General features: G+C 52.4%; 3 protein-coding genes across 5 annotated transcripts in view; 1 reads left to right on the top strand and 2 right to left on the bottom strand.

The window, feature by feature from the left end:
• The window catches only part of ASCC1 (activating signal cointegrator 1 complex subunit 1), a 35,782-nt gene extending 22,321 nt beyond the window's left edge, over positions 1–13,461 (bottom strand). For both annotated transcript variants that reach the window (XR_005257447.1, XM_038141420.1), the window contains exons 1-6: positions 12,947–13,461; positions 11,252–11,379; positions 10,041–10,140; positions 9,097–9,194; positions 7,579–7,757; positions 1,438–1,574 (exon numbers count right to left, since the gene is read on the bottom strand). Coding sequence is in view for 1 of the 2 variants with exons in the window: in XM_038141420.1 (XP_037997348.1) it covers positions 1,438–1,574; positions 7,579–7,757; positions 9,097–9,194; positions 10,041–10,140; positions 11,252–11,379; positions 12,947–13,128 (824 nt within the window). In the remaining variant the exon portion in view is untranslated. The remainder of the gene's footprint in view (positions 1–1,437; positions 1,575–7,578; positions 7,758–9,096; positions 9,195–10,040; positions 10,141–11,251; positions 11,380–12,946) is intronic.
• Positions 1–23,003, bottom strand: part of LOC119702804 (C-type lectin domain family 2 member D-like) — a 603,052-nt gene that overhangs the window by 221,193 nt on the left and 358,856 nt on the right. The window lies entirely within an intron of this gene.
• On the top strand, positions 12,724–19,162 carry ANAPC16 (anaphase promoting complex subunit 16). The gene is made up of 4 exons (XM_038141466.1): positions 12,724–12,878; positions 14,563–14,720; positions 16,652–16,726; positions 18,423–19,162. Exons 2-4 carry the CDS (start codon positions 14,579–14,581, stop codon positions 18,536–18,538), a joined length of 333 nt encoding a protein of 110 aa, XP_037997394.1. The 5' UTR covers positions 12,724–12,878; positions 14,563–14,578; the 3' UTR covers positions 18,539–19,162.

The raw sequence follows: 23,003 nt of genomic DNA, 5'->3' as shown, positions 1-23,003 counted from the left end.
ATCCTGGGGAGGCTGCTGCCACAGCCAGTGCTCCCTGTGAGTAAGTGATGCCTTCTTTAACACCCAGGGCTCGTGGAAAGAACAGGGAGTGTCTGGGCAGGCAGATGTACCTAGCACAAGTTAACAAGGTGAGTGTGACTTTGTTTGACCTTGTTCACTCCTGTTCATCTTTTAAGGTTCTCAGCAAAGATTCCCAAGTGAAATAAGCAGTGTGATTTCCCTTCCCAGTATAGTTACTGGGAGGGAAACAGCACAAATGTACTATTATGGACACCAAACTAACAGCATTAAAGGTCACGTATTCTAAAAAGGGTCAAAACAGTCACAGCTACCTTCACAGGGCACTGCCTGCACTTTAGAAAAGGAAATGAAAGCTAATGAAGGTTTATGTAGGTGGAAGGAAGCCTAATTAATTTTCCAAGTATATTTACTTGGGTGTGGAAGGGGAAATAAACTAAAGGTTACCTTCAAGTGTTAATTCCCCCTCCACTGAAGGAAATAGGGAGCAATGATTTTCTCGGCATCAGTTCAATCCACTTATGTGGAAGCTGGCACTTTCCAAATATTGCATTCAGAGCCCCCCCCTGGAAACACACTCGCATTTCTGTTCAACAGCTGAACTGGAGCCATCCTTTTAAAGGCAGAGGTATGAGCTCTGGCCATGCATTAATTCCCACAGATATCAGCTGGCACAGCGTGGCCAATTCTTCACGCACCGAGGCAGCAAATAAATGAACGCGAAGGATCCGTGCTCTGTGTGCAAAGGCTTTGCAGAAATAAATAAATAAACCACCCCCTCAGGCCATCTTCAATTACTAAGCTGACCAGAGATAAGCTAATTACGGTGTCACTGGAGCACATTTGCAGCCAAAGCCCCAACATCTGCAGCTCGGTGTTAGCAGGCAGCGAGGCAGCCGCGCTCCCAGAGCAGCACGGACACTTTCAGGCTGATTACTCACAAGGCTCCTGATGGCTTCCCTGCACACAGCTCCCCTCGTCCAGGAATGTGTGTCAAGGACACCTCAGCATCTGCTCTGAGGCAGGAGGGAGGTGCCAGAGCCAGAGCCCACTGCAGGCAGCGTGCACAGGTAAGGGAGCTCAGCCCTCCCTCTGCTGCAGGCAGGGGACAGCGGCAAAAACTGCTCAGGCACAAAGAACGGGGATGCACGTGAGGAAGGGAAGGGAGCAGAGCAGGTTTTCAGGGAATGCCGAGGGTCTGAGCTGAGCTACAGATGCTGTAAGGCTCTCTGTGCCTGCTCAGTGATTTCTACTGCCCCATTTGAAACATTTCTAAATGTTTTTCTTAATTTTTCTAGATTTCTAGAGTTGAGAGAAGACTACTGAGCTGCTCTTCTCTTCACTGTTCCTTGTCAAGACAGAGTGCTGCTTTCTCCTCTCTCAAGGCCTTGGTGATGACATCCCTTTCCCACCACTTACTCCACGAAGTCCTCTTTGCACTGCTGCAGGAGGTCACAGGCTTTCTGGATCTCTTGTTCGTTCAGGAGCACCAGTGTCCCAATAGTCAGGTGAAGCTTGGCAGGGTTCTGGAACAGGCTGCTGCTGACCCCGTGATCCTGCAAATCAATCCATCACGTTGAGGTGTCTTACCTCATCCACACACACCCTGCTCCACCGCGGGGGTAAATACTACAGAAAGCAGGTACCAAGTCACTGGCATCAATCCTTTTATCTCTGGTCGGGTTGGTATGACTCAAAGTTGAAAATTTCTCAGGCTTTGGGAAGAAGCAAGCTCAGATGAGCTGGCAGATGAGCTGCAGTCCCACCACAGCTCCCTGCCTGCTCTTCCTTCAGAGCTGCTGAACAGCAACCTGGAAGATCAGTACAGCAGGCTGTAACGTGGTACCCAGGACATGGAACACTCACTCATATGGGGTTTTTTGGGAGGAGACTTCCACGGCTGTTGACTCAGCATCCGCTACCAGCAATGAACTCAATGCAAGCCAGCTCAGATTTAGAACTTCAGTCCATTTCTTGTGCAATAAAGCTGAGACCAGCTGTAGTGACAAGCTCTAAATGGTCTCTAAATCCTGTCTAAACACAGGTTGCACCTCACAACAGAAGCGCAGCTAATACCAGCTCTGATAATTATATTTTTCTTCTTCCCATATGCCCTATAGTTAGCTGAGGTGAATTAAGTTTAAATTCCCTTTATAAGAAGAGCTGTGTGCTGTTGCTGGGGAGGAACTGTTCCCAGGTGGAGCAGTGGTTACATCCAGCTTCAAGAAACGTGCTATTCTGTTCTAGGATACCTATAAAAATACCTCAAGGATGGTTAACACACCCATATTAAAACAATTATTTCCACTTAGTGGCCGCTTCCCATCAGCGCATTAAATAACCTCCAATTTTAACTCCAGAAGGAGCCAACCTGCCAGGCCATGGAAGCCTTTCTGCCTCTGAAAAGAGTGCACCAGCTGAGAACAATAGCTTTGAAGTTTCCACTGTGCTCCAGAGTTTGAAATAAAACCTTTCAGACGTTTAAATGCTGCAGTATCTCAGCCTGTCAAGAGTTTCATGCCCCACATCTCGCTCAGCATTTTTCATGCCTAATGACCACATGCAGACCCTTCTTCACAGCACAGCTTATGGGCTGGACTAAGGACAAGGCAGGCTGCAAAACAGAGGCCAGGGGGCTTGCTCCAGCACCCACAGCCTGGCAAAAACCAGGGATGGCCCCATCTCACTTCTCCCTACCTTCCCCTCCCTGCAGTAAAAGCTTTGTGGCTTCCTTTAATTCATGCTGCTGTTCACATGCATGACAGGACACGATTTCTCCCCGTCAGCCTTTTTTCTCCAGTGATATCTGCAGTCAGAGAATATTTGGCCTTTCACAAAACAACAGCTTGGGTAACAGAAACTGGGAGAAGCTCTGATTTAACTTTGCCACAGACAACCAGCCGAGCTCAAAGAGTGCACAGATGAGGTACAGTAACATAGCCCTTTGCAGGTCAGAAAGCCAAAGCCCTGCCCTCATTTTCTGCCCTAGCACAGTTTGTGCTGTAAACATGATCCTGCCCCAAAAGCAGCATTTTCCCCTGAGGTTTTCAACACCTGAGTGTGGGCTGAGTTGACAAACGATGGCATGTCACATCCACGAGCCACGCTACCGCTGCTGGGGAGCTCAGCAGGGAAGAGCAGCGCACAGCGAGCAGGCCAAGACCTAGATAATCCTCCTGGTTTACTCCCTAGTATTTCAGGCAGCTCCTCAAAACCCTGCTTTCACTCCCTACTCTTTCACAGGCCAGCAGATCCCAATTCTCCCACGCATAAAATAGATGCTGCGTCAGAGCTGGCTCTCCGTGGAACAGCCAAGGTTCCTGGGGGTGTCTCAGCAGCCCTTCCTGGCTGGATGCTGCTCACCAGGATGCAAAAAGGCTGCAACTCAGTTACTCTAATCCCAGATCATGATGTGTGATCAGCAATCATTGAGTCACCTCAGGGGAACCTGCCCGATTGTCTCTACAAAAATTTACTGTTCAAACCTGGGCTCTTTAAGATGTATTGAGAGGCAGGAAGAATAATCCCTTTATGCACTATCCATATGTGACGACTGTCCTTTTTAGCTTATGCCTCTCCCTAACACTACCCTGTCGTGGTCAAAAAAAACCCAACTCGCTTCCACTCGGTCGTTTTTTCCCCCTCCTGCTACCAAAGACTTCGACCTCTGCTCTCCTTCTTTAGAAGGAACACAGAAAGGGTTTTATCTGGGGTCTCCAACTCCTTGCAAAGCCCAAGCACGTTGTCCCTCCAAATGTAACACCCTGTAGTAGGGAAACCATAAATTACAACACTCTTCAGACCTTCTACATGACAAGGCAAGGGATCAAGCTCCTTAGCTCTTCTGCCCTGGCTCTGCTCTCTCTACAGTTATAAGAGCTCACAATGTTTGCAGACAGATTTATGTTTTTCAGGGTTTTTTTTCCTTAAGAGCAGGATACTGCATGCCAGCTGTGTGCCCTGTGCCACCCTGACGCACAAACAAAGAAGCGAGCCAGGAAAACAGTATTTGCACAGGACTGACTGAAGAGCTAGAGGCTCAGAAACCCCTCCCACTTTCTGTCCCTTCCACTCCGAGATAAAATACCTCATTAGCAATGTTTGATATTTACAGGTTGCCACATATGACAGCAAACATGTTTCTTTTCCTTGCTACATCTGCAGCCTGTTCAGTCTGCAAACGCTGCACAGCTCTCAAAGACCCAACTGTGATTTTTCACAGCAATGTTTCTGCAAAGTCTCTTCCCTTTTCCACCTGCATGCTCAGACAGACATCTCAGTTCCCCTCACTCCGATACCTACATGATTGCTAGAGAGAGGAGACTTCCAAGGTCATCCAGTCATCTGGACCTCCCACTGCACCACATCAGCGATGAGCTTTTCCAGGTGAGCCACCTCCCCGTATTTAGATTAAATTAACCTAAACGAACCTCCCCTCAGCCCTGCTTCATTTGCCTGCCAGCCCTGACTGTACAGCATGAACAACACCTGAAGTGTTCTGTATTTCAGCACAAGGTTTGTCTTCTAAAACCTTTTAAAGACATACACACACACAAAAACTTAGAAAGCATATACCTACCAACAAAATGCTATAAAATATAAATGAATGGTTGTCATGGTAACTGCTTCAGAGAGAAATAGAGTCCCTCACAAATGCTCAATGGCCAGAAGAGATCCTCACACACACAACATACACACACATACTTGCTCCTTTCCCTTCCCTTCCATTATTATTCCTCATTCAAAGGCTGAAGTTCACCTAATTCTGAGATGTTTTGCACCAAGTACAGAAACACCCCGCTTCTGTCACTGAAACCCATTCAGATTTCCTCAAGTATTCCGAGAAATCCCATTGCTTTGGACAAATCTATAAGCTCTTTTACTGCTCTGCGAGGCACAGTTTTGAATTACTGTTTTTCATTACTGATGTGCTTTCTAGCAGACCCTGCTGTGAGATAAAGTGGTATTAGAGTGGCATTACTGGCTGGAGGAGTGATTGAGAGACGCACGGGGCTGCACTGTACTCCTCCACCTAACAGGAAGCAATAAATATACCTAGCAAACCCTTTTGCTAATACCAGGAGAAGGAAGGGCAGAAAAATAAAGCACTATATATTCCTGGACTAAGCATATGCAACCCCCTGAATACCTGTTACTGACTGAGTTCTACATTTCAAACTGAAACTCTAGAGCTGATGTAAGCAGTGCCAGGAACATTTCAGGCCCTTATGGGACTCGGAGCTATCCAAACACAGAACAAAAACTGCAGGACAGACAGAGGAGAGGCAGGGGGAGGAAAGATGAACATGGCCAGTACTTGGTCTCAGCACTTCTCTGACCAAGGCTGGATTGCTGCATTTTTCTCAGACAAGAAGCATGTGAAGGTTTGCAGGCAGCTCCTTCCAAATGTGACTGACAGCACTTGAGGAACGCACAGAGTCTGTGAACGTGTTTTTAAGAGGTGGCAGACAACCCTCCCTCCTCCCAGAGATGCAAACTGACTTTGAAGAGTGAACAAGAGAGAAACAATGTGACAGACAAGATCAGGAGGGGTTTGGAGAGCAAGTAGGATCACCAGTGGAGGAGGGGCTACAGAGATGCAACCCACCAAGGAGGCAGGAAAAATGAGCGCTCTGAAGGAAGAAGGGCTGGTCCTGGGTGAGCCTGTTGTGCTGCAGGATTAGAAACACTGGAAGAGAGCACAAACAACAGCATTGCCTGCAAAGATGGATAAAACACACACCTTAGAAATGTGACACTGAAAGGACTTAGAAAGGTCCTTGGAAGACTCATCCAACAGCAGGGCAGCCTGGAAGGCAGAAGCCAGCAGGTGGTATGGGATACACTGAGGTTACTGCAGCAGGCAAGGCCATAGGCAGGAACCACAGAGATCCACAGGACCTGCTGGCAGACAGCTAGAGGAGGAGGAGGAGGAGAAGGATCAAAAACATGGAGTCCAGGATGCCAAGTCTTCAGGCAGAGCAGGTCTCCAGGAAGGCCAGGTGAAAGGACTGTAGCGGCCATAAGCCCAGGCAGAAGGGGACGAAGGGCAAGAGAAAGCCCATGTTGAAAGCAGCAGCCTCACTCCAGGGCCAATGGCACAAGCAGCCCCTACAGAGCCCTGAGCAGGTCACCAGCCCCTCAAAGAGCTGCTTCTCTCACTGCACCTTGGTGTGTCCCCCACAAGGACTGGAACCAGAAACCAACAGAGGGAGCCAGGCCATCACTGATGCCAGCCTGAGGTCCCAGCTCTCTGTCCAGCCTACACCTTCCCAGGCTAATGTTTCCATCCCCCAGCCTGCAGGGCATTCCTTTAATCAAGGTGAGCTTTAATAAAGGTAGTGCTGCTGGCTAATGAGGAGAGATCATCCTCCTAGCCTGAGGGAAAGGTTCTCCTGGCAGTGCACTGGCTAATCCCTGGAACTGTTGGCCAATTTCAGCTGTATTTAATGTCAGGTGATAGAAAGCTCCTAAGGTGTCAAGGAATTAAGCAGCTGGGAGGAGAACAGGGGCTTAAATCCTGACTGCCAGGAAAGACAAGACTGCAAAGACAGCTCATTTCTGCTCTTGGAGATGAAACAACTGACGTGCAAGTGACCATGAGAGCTTGAGCAAGAACAACTATCTCCCCAGATGTCAGATAATTCACACCCATGGCATGAAGACATAGGAAACTAAACTTCTTAAGCTGTGTTATCTGCAGGATCATATTTTCCCCTTAGCAAGGCACCAGAAGAAGTGATGGACATGAAAGTGAAGAGTATTAGCCCACAGAGCCCCGCAGAGTGTCTGCAAGGCAACCTGCAGCAGCTCCATCGCCTGCCTAGAGATGTCCTGCAGCAGACACAGAGGACATGGCAATATACTAACACCATTCCCTCTCCTCAGCCCAGCCTGTGCACTGACACACCACTTCTGTCAGCCCAGAAGCACACTGAAATAAAATAAACCAGGGAATGCAGAGCTTTCCCTTCATTTTCTTCCTCATTTCCCTATGCCTAACTATTTCCTGCTCCTCCCAACACAAGATCTGAAGGCAAGTAGGAGTGCTGTCAGCACAAAGTCTCCTGGGGAAGAGGGGAAGTGATGAGATTTGCAGCATGGCATGTGCTACCAAGTCATTTCTCACTCAGCTCTGGCAATGACACCCATCTTCCTTCACTGGCAGGAGCCAAAGGGAAAGTAAAACAGAAGCAGCAGCAAATTTGTAACTTCTTACCTAATTTCATGGTTATGTAAAAATCATACAAAATGTATACAGGTCCACTCCATTATTCAGTGACTTTCCCATTAAAAACAAAAACCCTCACCCTCTTTTGAAACTTGGTGAATTGTTAGTAGAGATTTTTCTAGATGGGAGGATATCTAAGTAAACCATTCCACTTTTCAGAAAATTTCCCAACAGCGCTCAACAAATTCACAGCAGACCTACTAACTTAAGTAAAAGGCCTATTGAAAATGCATTCCCAGCAAACAGAACAGAATGAGGCCTTCAAGGAAAATGCCAAAGAGCTCTCTCAATAAATGAAACGGCACTCCAGTCCTCACGTGGATCCCTACCTGCGAGCACTTCTGCAGCACCTCCTCCTTGAACTGCAGGAACTTCTCCTGGATGGCAGGCTGGTTGAGAGGCAGGGACAGGAAGTGTGTGAAGGGCTGTCTCTTGCGGAAGCTGTCCAGGAGCACTTCGACCCGCGTCCGGGCAGAGACCACCCCGCTGCGCTGCTGTCCCGTGATCACTGCAGGCAAACACAGCAGCAACAACCTCTCTGCTTCCCTGAAGCTCTCTGCTTTTAGTCCCAGCCTCCCAAGGAAGCAGTAGGAATCAAAACCCCCAGCCATGCACTGAAAAACCTGCCAGACTCCCTGCTTGACTTAAAACGCCTGACGCAGCTGCGCTTTCCCCAGCAAAGGCAGGATGATGCCATCAGAAGCATCCCTCTGCTGCCCACAAAGTCAGCTCCGAGGGCCTAAAAAACACTAACTGAGAGCCCACCAAAACAGGGACCCTTCAGATTTCTAGAGCATTATTTCACGTTTTCAGACTGGCAGTCAGAGTGAAAATGCCATGGAAATCTATCAGGGATTGAGATCGTCTGTGTTATTTGTGCAAGCACTTCGAGGCACCAGAGAGCACTTGAGCTCAAAAGGAAAGAACAGCAAGGAGCAGAATTTCCTTGGCTTCCTATTATTCCATGTTTTCAACATCTCTCAACCTTCCTAACAGTCCTTCACAGTTCTTGGGAGGAAGTCGAGACCCACTCCTTGAGAAGCACCACCATGTTCCTGTGCAGCATCTCAGTGGGATCCTCCCAGCATTTCCTCCTCACAGCTCTGTCACAAACACCCCTGTGCCAGCAATCTCTGGAGCGTGCCCTAAGGAACCCTCCAAATACCCACTCTGGCAGAACCCACAAGGGTCAGCCCTGCTGAGCAAGGTCTCCTTGCTTTTTCAATCCCTGGAAGTGATGAGAGGGAACACATGGTACAAGAAGCCCTGCTCTCACTGCTGGGATCTAGTGACAGCACCAGAAAGTCACCAATGTCACCCCAACCCTTCTCATATTAAAGCATGTGCAGATGTTTATTTTGCACACAGACAGGCAAAGTATTTCTCTGAATGCTTATTTCAGTTTCTTATTGATGGAATACTATTTTAAAAGCAAAACTAAAAAAAAAAAAAAAAAGCAACATATTCAGAACCCAAGTTCTCAAGCCATTTAAGGCCTAGAAGTGACTTTAAAAAAAACCAAACCACAAAAAAACAAAAAAAAACCCCAAAAAACAAAACAAACAAACAAAAAAAACCCCCAAAAAAACCCCAAACCAACCCAACAAAACCAAAACAAAACACTAAAAAAAACCCCAACCAAACCTGACACTGTTTAATAAGGATTTATAGACAATAAAAATAAGCTCAGGAGAAAAGTGAAGTGACTTTCCCAGGGCCAAAACTGAGTAAGTGCTGTGTAAGAAGTAGGAATTAAAAGGGAAAACACCTCCAGTACCCCCTCCCTCCTTAAACTGTGCTTGTGCAAGAGCAGATAAAAGCACATCCATTTTGTGTGTCCTACTCACCAATTTCTCCTTCCACTCCAGGCTTGGGAATGCTGATGGAGGTTCGAGTCTCTGTCTCTAGCCTCTTCTTGGTCTCCCCCTTCTTCCCAATGATGTACCTGGAGGCAGAAAGTGCAAAGAGTTTCCCTCACACAGTGACCTTGGGCCACTCTCCATCACGTGGGTCCAGACTTGGACCCTCTGTGCTGGAGGGATGCACACACCCAGCTCCACGTGCAGGCACACAGGTGATTCCACACATGGCCTGCCTGGGACAATGCTGAGCTATGGCTCAAAAGTGGTTTAAGTTAAAATAAGTTGGTAGGGCTACAACAGCTCTGCCCATCACATCCTCTCCATCAGCTGGGTTATCTCTTTTCCCATTATCCCAGCTGAGGAAGGGATAAGGGCTCTTTTCCTGCTTTTTGCTTTGCTCAAGGTAGTCATTTGCCAGCATCCAAATACACAACGGGCCACTTTTCCTTCTCCATATTTCAGCAAAACTATCTAACTAATAAAACTGTCAAAAATAACGAGATAAAACTTTGAACACTACAGGTTCCCCACTAAACAAGGGACTGGAGTCAATAGCCAATTCCAGTCGTGTGTGCTTCCTTTGAAAGCTCCCACAAACTGTCCCCTGGCAGGCTGCTCGCTCCAGCCCTTCCTCCCCTTCCTGCTCCCAGCCTCCTCGATGCTTTTATGTTCAAGGCAAGAGATGTTCAAAGACTCTCCTGCCAGCCAGCAAGCACCACCTGCTGTCCCTACCACGGGGCCGCTGAGGAGTCAAGCGAGGCCCAACTGCACTTAAAGGCATTGCCAATTTGCCCTGCCCCAGCATCCAACCCAGAGCACATCCCAGAGATCCAGCGGCCACCCCAACCTCCAAAAACAAACATCCTGCGCTCAACTTCTCCTCTCCCCAGCAGGCTGCAAATGCAATAAACCGCAGCAGGCGGGCTCACTTGTACAAGGCGCTGGGAACCTGCAGCCGGCACTGGAAGCCTCGCTCCGTCTCCTCCACCGCGACGGCGTCGCAGGGCTCGTCCGCGCAGTCACCGGGGCCTGGTGGGAAAACCACGGCACGCCCTGCACAACCCCGGCCGAGCCTGGCAGGGCTTCACGGAGGACAACAGTCTCCTGCCAGCCTTCTCTCAAGGTTAAGTGAAGGAAGGAACGGGTTTCTCTCTGCTGTGGATAACTGCTTTTTATTTATCACCTCGCTACCAGCTGCGGAACACGTAATGACAGCTTCCAAATCCGGCCGGCTGGGAGGCGCAGGGAGCAGGTAGTTACAGCCCAGGTTTTTCCTCAGCTGGAGTTTGTGCAATTCCCACACAGTGGGAATGGTCTCTTCTGGCAGCCAATTCAGAAATTTAAGGCTGCAGAAGGAGACAGGTAAAAGACGAGGATAGTTTTGGTCCGAGGGCTCAAGGCGGTGATTTAGAAACAGATGCACCTTTCATCCGCAGGCTGTTGGGCTGTTCTCGGATCAAACAGAACACCCTGAAAGAATCCACGCCTCCTATTCCCCTTCCAACACAAGGAAGGATGAATTTGAAGGGAAAGCACCTGCTTAAAGCTTAGTGCAAACCACTGAAAGGCAAGGTGGGAGGAGAAACAGGACACAACTGCCACATCCCCATCTGAACAGTAACACTGGAGCTTTTCTGTGCCCACAACAACTCACACACAACTACAGCAAACACACAGACAGAAAGTCAAAGGAAAACACACCAGGACAGCGAGAATTTTGTCCCCAAAATAGGTGACACCTTTCAAAGGCCAGTTTTAAAGGCACAAACATTGCAAGGACAGAGGGTCTTTAGCAAGCAGCTGCCGTATCTGCAAATAAAGATGGTAAGGAAAAGAAACCTGGGAAAAACAGATCTGCACAGCTCATCTGGTTTTCCCTTTTCCTGGAGTTCTTCCACAGTCAGCAGGCAAACTGAACAGTCAGCAGCACAGTCAGCCAACCCACTTGGGATAACTGGGACTGCTTCCACTTTGGGCAGCAGGATCATCAGGGACCAACACAAAGCCTCTTTCTCCCTCCTGAATACCTCAATCTGCCACATGGGCAGGCCTCTGTGCCCACAAAGGCTTCAGCGAGGACTCTGAGAGCTCCCTAGGTCCCCAGTGTTGATGTTTACACCTCCTGAGCATCACTCCTTACCTGCATAGAAGTCCTCCTCCTCCTCCTCCTGCGGGCAGGGCTGCTCTTGGATGAGATTCTTCCGGTACACTCGGCCCCCGATCCTTATCAAGGGGGGCCGCAGCACGTCCATGCTGCTCCTCCTCCTACTGCAACAACACAGACAGCTGTGCTAACCCAGGCCAAGGAAAAGCTCCTTTCAGGGTTTCCTCGCACACTGGCTCGGCAGGGATCTCGAAGCTCAGCTCGCTCCAACGCCCTGCCACGGGCAGGGCCACCTTCCACATTCCCAGGTTGCTCTGATGGGGCAGCCACAGCTTCTGTGAGCAACATGTGCCAGGGCCTGGCCACCCTCACAGGAGAACAATTTCTTTCCAATATTCAACCTCAACCTCCCCTGCTTGAGCTAAAAGCTCCTCCATGCAGAGTCTTCAGAAAGGCAACAGCTCCTCAACCCTTACGTGTCTCAATCAAAGAGCACTCTGATGAGAAGTGGCAAGCACATAAAGCACAATCAAGTGGAAACAGGAAATTTAGGCAGTGTAAGTGACGGAACTCTGAAACTCACAGGTTTCAGCTAAAAGTCACTGTAACCTCAGGCAATGTGACATTTCATAGTTTCTTTGGGCTTTAGCTGGCACTGAGTTAAAAATGTTTAGAGTGGAGAACATTTAATGGTGCTAAAACAAAGAGCCAGCAGTGTTCAGTCAGAGATTTCACATCTCCAGCACTTGAATCTCTACATTCACTGGCATGGTTCATTTAATATTGGTTGTCTCCATTTTAAACCAGAATCTGTTACTCAGAAAATAGTTTCCTCCAAAAAAATTTGCCTTTGTCAGAAGGTTCACCTGTCCACTGCAACAGAGCAGGAAAAAAATTCAGACCTTGCCTCAGAAGCAACTAGCATTTATCACAGAGTGACATCAGGCTGAGAAGGTTAATACCCCTCCCCTCAGTTCGAGCCCCACCTTTTGAAATGACTCACAATCATCTGAACTCACACGGATAATAAAACCATTACACTTCAATAAAAGTAATGATTCCTGCGGCTCAAGGGAAGAAGTGCAGAGGCCAACTGCGCACAATGACGGGAAAAGCCACGGAAAACCACTCGCTGGGGCTTTTGCTTCCACGCAGGCTTTTTTACTTTTTGGGGGGGGGCGGGAGTTGTAATTTTAACACACTGGTGTCACAATTTCTTGACACAAGGACTTGTGAAAAGCGAGCAGAGACAGCGGGAGGCAGAGCGCACTGGGGCTGCGGGATCCGGCTCCTGACGGCAGCACCCAGAGCGGCTCCGCGGGAACCGACTCCAGGCCACCCGGGCCCGCAGCGCGCAAATTCCTGGGGCGCCGGGGCTACTGCAGCAAGAGAGCCCCTCGGCTTTACTCTGACCCCGCTGCGGGAAGGCGGCGGGAGCAGCGCAGCGCCCCCGCTCCCCCGCCGCCGCTGCCGCCATCTTGCTCCCGCTCCCCCTCCTCCCCCCGCTCCCGCCGGAAGTGGCGCGCGCCCCGCCCCATCATGCACCGCGAGCGCGGCCACGCGCGCCGCCCGCACCGAGCCGCCGTCCGGGCCGCCGGGGGAAGGAGAGAGGGTTCGGCACGGGACCGGGGAGCGCCGGGAGGCGGCGGCGGCGGCCCGGAAGGTGAAGGGCGACGGCGTGAGCGCGCGGGGAGGGCGGAGGCTGCGGCGGCGCGTGGGTTGCGCACTCACCGGGAAGCGGCTCGGAGGGGCCATGGGCAGGAGGGCGGGCAGGAGGAGGCGTGGCCTGTGTGTGGGCGTGGCCATGGGCACTGGGGGCGTGGCCTCGCAGGGGCGGGAGCGCCCCCGCCAAGATGGCGGCGCCTGAGGCGCCTGAGGCGTCGGCTGGGGCTTCCTGTGACAGGCCCAGGCATCGCCCTGACCTGCCGCCTCCTCTCCTCTGTGTTTGTTTAAAATAAACCCCCTGCAGCCACGCTTAGGAATCTGTCGGGTCTGCGAGCCCCGGCTGGCATCGTTTCAGCGCATCAGGGAGCTGAGCCTGAGGGTTTGCTGAGGGACGTGTTGCTGGGTGTAGCGTAGCAAAAATAAAAGTTGGCTTTATGCAGGCGTTCTTTGTCACGGCCCGTATGCCCCCAGCCTCCTGTGAGCTGCTGTTTTCTGTGTTGCACACAGTAACCTTGAGCACTCTCGGGAAACTTACTTCCAAGGGATGGAGGAGCTGGAGGAAGGGAACGGCTTCCCACTGACAGGGGGCAGGGTTGGGTGGGATACTGGGGAGAAATTATTCCCTGCGAGTCCCTGGCACAAGCTGCCCAGAGGAGCTGTGGCTGTCTAATCCCTGGCAGTGCCCAAGGCCAGGTTGGATGGGGCTTGGAGCACCCTGGGATAGAGGAAGGTGTGCCTGCCCTTGGCAGGGGCTGGAATGAGATGAGCTTTAAGGTCTTAAAACCCCATTTTCTCCACAAAACTCTGAAGTGCTTTCCAAGGTTACTCTCTGCGTACCCTACCGAGCCTGCAGAAGTGTACTAAACACGATAACAGAAATGAATTAAATGGGCAGGATAATTTGGAAGCGCTTATAAGCATTTGGAGGAGCAGCAAGTGCCGTCACTGATAAGGGCCAAGTGACACCTTTTGTACTATCAGAGAGGGACATGACGGGTTTTAATTCCCGTGTTGTCACAAACCCAGTGCCTCTTAAAAACAAGGCTGAGAAGAGAGCGTGCAAGAGGCAGCTGGAACTGTGCTGCACAGGCAGGTGGATCCTTGGGCACTGCCAGTTTGAGTCAAAGACAGCGTTTTAAAGGCAAAAGCGCGTCTGGAGTGATGCAGAAAGCAGCTGCTGCGAGTTAGGCACGCCGTGGCTCCGTGCAGGATGTGGCGCTGGAACTGGCAGTCCCGCAGCCTTCAAGGTTTTATGAGGCAGCGGCGCTTCTGTGTTTGTGCTCCTGGAAAGGAGGAAAAAACGGAAAGAAACCCCGCCTTTTGTGGCCCTGCGGAGCGGGACAAGCGCCAGGGCAGCTAAAGGCCGGTGAATGCAGGCCAGCAACCTGCACCTCGTTACTCTTGTGCACGCTCTGGATGAATTCCCAGGGGAATTCCGAGGGGTCGGAGCGGGGGTTGCCTTCAGTTTCGGGGTGTGACAGCTCTGTGCCCGTCCGCACAGCGGGCACGGGCAGCTCTCCCACACGCGCAGGGCAGCCTGGCCGCTCTGGGGCAGCGGGGGCGGCTGCATCCTGCCCCTCACTGCCCTCGTCCCCCCTCGGAGGCGTGTGGCTGCTGGCTCTGCGCCCCGGGCAACTCCGAGACGCCCTCCCTAACTCAGGCTCTGCTCTTTGTCCTCCCAGGCTGGGCCGGGGTGCAATGGCAGCCTCCTCCTCGTCCTCCTCGGCCGGCGGAGTCAGCGGCAGCTCCGTGACAGGGTCGGGGTTCAGCGTTTCGGACCTGGCGCCGCCCCGGAAAGCCCTCTTCACTTATCCCAAGGGAGCCGGGGAGATGCTGGAAGGTGATTGCTCCTGCCCTTCTCCTTCCCCACTCCTCCTCCAGTTGCTGAACTGTCCACCCCACTGGCAAAAGCTGGAGGTAGAAAGGAAGCACCGGGGTTTGCTTGGTCCTGGCTTTCCCACCAGCCCATGAAGAAGTGATTTTTCTGGCAGTCACCTGCTTTTTATCTCCATGACAACACTTCAGACCAGGAAGCATCTACCTGAAAGGGAACATGATGGTGTTAATTGCTCATTGTTAGCTAATCCTTTGATGTCAGGTAGGGGTTGCTGCGAGGATAGCTGAGACAGGAATATTTTTCTTGGCAGAAGCAGTAATTTTCTTGGTTTGGGTTGGATTTGACTGGGTTAGTCCAGGAGGCAGCTTGTCTCCCTGCCAGCTCGCATCTGGGTGCCCAAACCCTGCCACCAGCTTCACTAGGATCGTGGAAGGAGGAGCCCAGCAAGCTCTGGGTGAGGGAGGAAGGGCAGGTCCTCCGGGTGACAGGGTTAAACCAGGGTCTCTCTGTCTGCTCCCCTTGAACTTCCCTTGTCACCGTGGGATGGCTGGGACCGAGGCTGGAGTGTCCCTGCGGCAGCACAGGGCAGCTGGCAGCTGATGGCTGTGCCGTTGAAGGGTTGTTTTTATTACACATTAGGGCCCATATGCCAGGCTATTGAAGTAATTATGACTAAAGGTTTGCTCACAGAACTTAACAAGCCCTCAAAACAAATTAAAGTAATGAAGCACTTCGTGTTACCAAATAGACAGGCAGCTGTTCCTCCTGAGAGCCACTCGGCAGGACAGACAGGGAGTCAGAGGAGACAATCCAACATTCAGGTTGGAAAAGGCCTCCAAGACCATCAAGTCCGGCCTGTGATCAGTCCCCACCTTGCCAACAGCACCAGAGCACGGAGTGCCACGTCCAGTTATTCCTTGCACACCTCCCGGGACAGTGACCCCCACCACCTACCTGGACAGCCCCTTCCAGTGTTTTTCCATGAAAAAGTTCTTTCTGATGTCTCCACGATGTATTCGGGGCAGCACTTGTAAGAGGAAGCTCTGAGCACGGTGAAACTCCAGCTCTTCCCCAGGGTTCAGCTTTGGATTAGATTTTTCCAGAGTTTTGTCTTTGAAACTGCTCTCCACATTGTTGTGGCACAGAGCTTTAAATGGATCGTGCTTTGGGCTGACCTCTTTACCAGGAACACGGCAGTTCACCTGCTCTGGGTGGCAGCAACAACCAAACACTGTCCCTGTTGCAGGAAGCTCGAGGTTGGCTTTTGAATTTCTGACACCAAAGGTGATACACTCATTCTTTCATCAGGCAGCTGCCAGTGGAGAAGCTGCAGTTTCCTCTTCAAAAATTCCCACTGACTGACTGATTTTTATTGCTACTTTAGCTATCTCACTTGTTTCTAAATAAACCCATAGTATTTTGGGGTTTGTTAGAAGGAGGCAGTATAAACTCTGTCAGTGCTTGGTACACAATTAGCTGTTCTCCAGATTGTTTTATTTCTGAGTCACTTGCACGATCAATTACTGACTTGGATGGCAAGATACACATTATTTGAAACTCCATGTAGGGTTATGGTTGGAGCCCGTGGGAAATCCTAAAGCATTCTGAGGACACGAGCGTCTGAGCCCTGAGGGAATAGGAGACTGCCATAACATTACCTGGCTTCTCCTTAGCTTAACTTCTATTTAAAATGGACTGAGATCGCTTGTCAGAGGGGATGTAACAGAATTCCACCTGGGATGTCTTCCCAGGCAGCCTCAGGAACCAGCCAAAGCCCTGTGCAGGGTCACAGGGGCTGCAGTCAGCACAGGGGAAAGGGTTGGAACGAGGCAAGAGTGAACCCACACCTCACACATAAAAACAGCAGCTCAGGGGCACTGAAGGCTGCTCAGCCTCAAACTCTGGGGTTCAACCATCTCCTTTTTCTTTCACAGATGGCTCTGAGAGGTTCCTCTGCGAGTCTGTGTTCAGCTTTCAGGTTGCATCAACATTAAAGCAAGTGAAGCACGGTAAGCGCCGGCCGCGTGTGGCTCGGGGAAGGCGGCGGGGGCAAAGCCTGACCTGCTCTGGGGCCGTCAGCCACAAGAAAGCAGAGTGAACACTAAGTCAGGCCACCAGCGAGTCCTTTTGCAAGCCCTATGCAAAACGCTGGGAGCCCGCAGAGGCGGGGTGGGAACGTGCTGTGCCTCCCGAAGCTTGTTTTTCCATGGCTGTGTGGCAGCACAAGGTGAGGCGGGAGGAGGAGGAGGTTCTGGGCAGGAAACACCCACGCTCTGATCTCGGCCCAGCGCTGACTGTCTCTCTGGCCTGGGGCAGAGGGACGCTCCATTCCACCTTTGTTTCTCTGCTGAGCCCTTGTGGCCCTGGCAGGGTCAAGTGAGGTTTCCAGAGTCACTCGGGAGGCGGCCACGCGTGGCGTGGCGTGGCGTGGCGTGACAGGGCTGAGGACACTCCCTGCTTCCCCAGGGAACAGCCTGACGTCCTGTTTGAACCTCTGCTTCCCTGCCAGGCCCTTTGCCCTCGCCCAGGTGCCTGTGACCCAGCCATGGGCTCGGCTGTGTCACAGCTTCGGTTCTCACAGAGCCCAGCAGCAGATCCTGTCTGCTGCTTGAGGGTCACATCCTTTCTGGTCCCCGCCTCTTGTCAGCCAGAATGGTACTTCCACCTGTTGTCTCTGAGTGGAGAGGTTTCCTGTCCTGCTCCGGTTGGGGGGTGTGCAGCAGCTTGCAAGGCCGTGATCCTGTATTTCTGCACCAGAAAGCAAAGCTGAGCTCCAGAGCCATTGTTTCCAGAGCTCTGCTGTGGCTGTAGCTACACAGCCTGGCACCCCAATAGACACCAGCCTTTGGAACTGTGGAGCACCTCCCTGTTTGCTCCCTGTAAGAAAGGTGGAGGGCTTAAAAAAAGAAAAAGATCAAAGTCATCACTTTTTGGCTTGTTTGTTTGACAGCTCCCAAAAGGGTGCAGGAGGTGGAGTGAGAACAGTCCCTCTTGAAGCACCCACTGCTGCAGTCAGCATAAATCACACTCAGTTTCTGTTTGTTACGCCTCTTGCCAGCCCTGGGCCGTCTCTCCAAGAGGCTGCAGTGAACTTCCAGCACTGTTAGACTTCCAGCAGAGCTGGGAGAAGGGATGTTCCCATCTCTGCACCACTGCAGCACGTTTAACTGAAAATGGACCCTGTGTGCCCAACGTGCCACTGGTTATAAATAAACCTGAGAGGAAGATGTTGTCTGGGGACCTTCCTCTCATTAGCAGGCTCTGCTTGCAGAGCCTCTCTGCCACACTCATCCGGGTCTTCCTCCAAGGACCTTCATCAAAAGCACAGTTCCTGCTGCTGCACCCAGCTCTACCGTGGGCTGGCCAAGCCCTCTCTGAACTTCTCTGTTCTTCTGCACTATAAATATTTATGCTTTATGAAATAAGCTTCATCCTGTTTTCACCCCCATACTCTAATGGGCCTGATGTTTCCCTGTTAGGACTTGAATGTACGTGGCACGGGCAGGGATGGGTAAACACACACTGGGGCAGAAAAGCCTGTCCCTGCTTTCTCCTCGCTGTTGGCACGGAGTGGGTTGGAATTCAAATGGGCTCCGTGGGTTTTATTCTGCCCTGCTCCCCACTGACAGCTGGGAATTTGCATCTAATTGAAAGGTTTAATTGCACTGCCATTGCAAACCACAGTTACCTTTGAACTCCTCGCAGATCAACAAGTCGCAAGGATGGAAAAACTCGCTGGTCTGGTGGAAGAGCTGGAGGCAGATGAGTGGAGGTACAAGCCAATAGAGCAGCTCCTGGGATTCACTCCCTCCTCGGGCTGAGCGTGTCTGGATCGCTGCTGTCAGGGAGCAGAAGAAAAACGTTCCCTGGCCCGGCTTCAAAACACCCCCCATTTATCAGATGCTGACAGCTGCAGCGGCAGGATGGGGCTGTGGGTTTTTTTGAGAATGGGGATCCCCCATAAAGCTGCCAATAAACAGAAATGACGAGATTCTGTAGGTCCTTACAGGCTGGCAGGCCTTGGTTCCTGTAACTTAGAAGGCAGGATCAGCTGTACAGCCCCTGGATAATCTCTGTGTTGTTTACAGAGGGGGGCACACGGACAGTGTGGCTGCGGGGAGGGCGACCTCGTAACTCGGCTGGAGCACAGCCGGAGCGCTGGGTGAGCGGGGAAACCCTCTGGAGCAAATGCCAGAAGCTCTCCTCAGCCCCTGCCATCGTGCTGGCGGATGGACACTAACTGTCCCAGGGTCGGGTGAGGGGCCAAGCGGTGTCACCTCCTCCAGGAGTGCCTCGGCCATTGCCCAAGCCGTTCCCTCTTCATCACCGTTTCTCTGGTAGCGCTGGCAGGACACTGCTCTGTCTCTTAGTACCCTGAAACTTTGTCCTCTTTGTTCTGTATTAGATTTCTCCGTGACAATAAAACAACTCTGTCTTTGAAACTCTTTATCTGGTCTGATGAGGGAAAGAATCAGCTGTTTGGGAGTTAAGGAGGTTTAGTGAGGCTCAGAGGCAGATAAACTGTCATGATGGTAGACTGAAGTTCAATGTGAGAGGAACCAAACCATGCTCAAAAGTGGCTTAAGTCAGATTTGAAACCTGGTTTAACTCTGCCAGAGGAGAAGGCCCTGGTTTAAAACCAACCATGTCAATCATCTTGTTTTTCGGTTGTACTTCACTTCTGTTCTTGGAGGGAACTGGATTTCCATGTTCCGGCATAACCATTTCAACATGTTGATTTTCCATGGATGAGAGCCCTCGCCCCGTGGCTCTGCTGGCCAGCAGGGGGTAGGAGCAGCACTGTATGCAAGCAATTATTTGATTTACTGCTCCAGATGCCTGATTTTTCCATTTTCAGCATCTTACTTACGAGATGATTGTATTTTTTACTCACTATTTCAGCCCAGCCGCATCTGCATTGAAACAGATTAACTGGGATCCATCCCCATTTCAGATCACCAGCAATTAGCTAAAACTGAGGGGGAGAAGTATACAGCCACCTTCTGTGTTTGTTGCTGTGAATAAATCAGTTCCGGTGCCAGAGTCAGCTCTGGGCAACCCAGAGCCCCCCGCTGCCTGAGCCGCAGGTGAAGCCGCAATTCCAGCTCCGTGGAAATTCACGGCGCGGCTGCCGGAGCGGCGCAGGGGCGTTCTCACGTAGGGCTGCAGCTCAGCTGAGACTGTCCCACGCTGGCCGCCCCGGCCCCGGCCCCAGCCCGGAAAACCTCCTCCCCAGCCTTGGAGAGCTGCCAGGCCCTGCTCTGCGGGGGCCTCCTGCACAGTCAGCGGCTCCGCGGCCAGGAGCGCTCCAAACGTGACGGCAGGCGGGATTCAAACTCCATCCCAGATGGGCTTGCTCCAGAAAGAAGGGAGTGCTTTTTTGTTTGCTCGGTGGCATCTATTTTTAATGCTGATCTCTCCAGCCATCTACATCTACCTTGGCCAAACCTGCCAAAAAATCCTCACCCCGTATCATCGTGGGGGTTGGGAACGGAGCAGCAGATCCCCCAAACTCCCTCACTCACAGCTGGTAACCCCTGCTCGCTGACCCAGCACAATCAGGCACAGAAAGAGCTTTTCCTTTTCACTGCTCAACTTGGGAAACTTTTCCACCCTGCCAGCCCTCCTGGGATGCCAGGGGCTCGGCGCCTGCAGCTCTGCCCAGGGGATGCAGTGCCCAAGCGTTGCCCAGACTTCCCCGTCCAGATCCAGAGCACGGCGGGGCTGAGATTTATCCCCCTCGCCCTCCTCCCGTTGCTTGTTTTGCAGCGGTTTCTTGTGCTGGGACAGAGCAGGAGCAGGGAACGTCCCCAGCTCTGTGCTGTACATGGTGTGTTTGTATGTGTGCCCAGCACCAAAATAGACACATGTGTGAGAGCCATTGAGAGGAAGTGAAAAGTTCACCCTGTACAGTACTACGAATGCAAAAACATGTTGTTGGCCGCTCCCTCCTCCCGCTCAGTAAACACTTTATGTAAGGCGGGGAGAACTGGAGGGATCCGTGCGGGCAAAAACCTTCCACGCTCCCCCTCCTCCAAACCCAGGTTTTCCCTGGCAGCTGGAAATTCCCAGACCAACCTATTTCCTGCTTTGCAGATCGGTGGGGCTGCGCCAGCGGTGGATATTTCTCCTTGGGGTGTGGAAGCCCCACGTCCCCCTGGCCCGGGGTCCCAGGAGCTCGGGGGGCCGCTCAGCTGGGCGCGGAGCGCGGGGGGGAGGGAGCCCGGCAGCTGCCAGAAAAAGTTGATGCGGGGAGGGGAGGGCCAATAAAAAAAGAGCCGAACAAAGAGCCTCGTTCAGAGCTGCCGTTGGTTTTCCTGTGGGTGCTCGCAGCAGAACGTTATGTACCGGCACAGCCCCGCTCACACCTCCCCTCCCCGGCTCCTCTCGCCGCTGGCCACGGCCCCAACCCGGCCACGGCGCCAAGGCACGCGCTCGCCTCGCCGCCCGGGCAGGCCGCCCGCCGGAGAAGGCCTCTCCCAACGTCGAGGATGCAGCAGCGTGGGGCAGCACCCCCAGAAACAGCCTCTGCCATCTTTTCCCCCAGAAGCACCCAAGGCCAGATGAGTTCCGCAGCGCACACCCTGCGAACGACACGGTGCCGGCCCGGCACTCGGCCCTGCGCTCGGCGTCCCAGCTGCCTAAAGCTGCCGGCCGCCCCGGTGGATGCACGTTCCTTGTTCCTCCGCCCGGCTCCTGCAGCTGCTTGTCCCAGGGGCGAGAGACGGGCCCGCGAGGTTTGGCTGTGGCACAGACCTGCCCGGCCGGCAGCACGCCGGGGCCTGCCACCGCGTCCCACGCAGCCGAAGCTCACCTGTCAGAGCTGGCCACGGGCTGCGGAGATGCAGGGTCACCCCTCGTGTGCCTGTCACCCCCAGCCACAACCAGGGACCCGGTGTGAAGGACACCCACCCCACCAGGCACTTAGGGGGCACAGAAAAAACCGTGGCCTCGGCCCCTCTGTTACTTGGACACAAAGGATCCCAGCGGTGTCTGTGCCAGCCCAGTGTGACAAAACAGTGTGTAAATTTACCTAAGAGCAGCTTTTTGGGCTACAGAGCTGCTGGGAAAAAAACATTAATTCAGGGACTCCTCCATAGCAGTAGCCCATGGGGCAGGAATTTGCTCCGTGTGCACCCGACGTGAGCCAGAGCACTCGCTGAGCCCCTCGGTACATCTCCTCCCTTCCTCCTCCTCCTCCTCTTCCTCCTCCTCCTTCTTCCCAGCCCCCTCCCCCTGCAGCCTGCAAAAGCGCTGAGCTCAGCAGATCGCGGGCAGGGGCCCAGCCAAGGACCCTCCCCAATGCCAGCCGCTCCCCCTGGCTCCCGTTTAACCCTTTGCAAAGCCAGGCTGGAAATCAGAGCGATGGAGTAAATCTCATCCCAGACGGGGACAGGCACAGCTGGCTGGGAACAGACTGTCCGGAAAGCCTCAATCTCTGCTCTCCCAGAAAGGACAGCAGGTCAGGGGGAAAGGCACGCTGCTCCTCCACAGAAACCACGCTGGGTTTACTGCCAGCAGCAGGACCAGGGGAGGGGAAGTGCAGGGATTACCAACACTGTAGCTAAAACTTTGCTTTCCAGCCCAAAACCATTCCTAGAGGCCCTGCTGCAGAGGAGTGGCCTGGATCTCAGCTTCTTTTGGGAAGCAGAAGGAGCTGCCAGCCCCACATTGCCTCCCCTCCCAGCTGGATTATTTTATTGCAGGGATCAAAAATTACATTTCCCTTTCAAACTTGCCATCGCACCAGAGCTGCTTGCTCCGCTGCCTACCAGGAGATGTTATGGCAAAGAAAGAAAAATATTTATGCTTGGCTGTAGAATTCCAGCTTATTTTTAGCAAGGCGCCTTCCCTGTGGTCCTTTACCTCTTTTTTGTTTATTTGCTGCTTCCCCCCTGTTTTGACCCCCCAAACCAGCAGATTCTCGTCTATTTTCAGCCTCACCCAGCCAGCACTCGTACCAATGACTTGGTGGCTGTGGGAAGAAATAACCCACGAGATGCATTTTGTGGAAAACAGGATCCCAAGCACCGTCCCGCTGAGCGTGCACATATTAGGGTGTATTTTTAACAGCTGGGGGTTGGGGGATTGTTCATTTTCTGCCCCAAAAACCGAAGGAGTATCTCTTGCAAGCTGCAGGCGCAAGCCAGGACTTGTTCCCAACTCCCCACACCTCTCCTCTGCTCCCTGGGATGCTACCCGCTCCCCCAGCCTGGACTTCCACGCCCAAAATGCAGATGGATTCAAGCTCTGACCCCTAAAAAGCAGCTGCAGCTGCCGGTGGGG

This window comes from Motacilla alba, chromosome 6 (genome assembly GCF_015832195.1).
Source record: "Motacilla alba alba isolate MOTALB_02 chromosome 6, Motacilla_alba_V1.0_pri, whole genome shotgun sequence".
NCBI lineage: Eukaryota > Metazoa > Chordata > Aves > Passeriformes > Motacillidae > Motacilla > Motacilla alba.
This window is presented reverse-complemented; position numbering and strand designations above follow the sequence as displayed.

What these genes read in the sequence shown, in the direction of transcription:
- ANAPC16 (XM_038141466.1), top strand. Translation starts at nt 14,579, where the DNA reads ATGGCAGCCTCCTCCTCGTCCTCCTCGGCCGGCGGAGTCAGCGGCAGC. An exon ending in AGCCGGGGAGATGCTGGAAG is followed by an intron (nt 14,721 to 16,651) that starts GTGATTGCTCCT and finishes TTTCTTTCACAG; the next exon opens with ATGGCTCTGAGAGGTTCCTC. An exon ending in ATTAAAGCAAGTGAAGCACG is followed by an intron (nt 16,727 to 18,422) that starts GTAAGCGCCGGC and finishes AACTCCTCGCAG; the next exon opens with ATCAACAAGTCGCAAGGATG.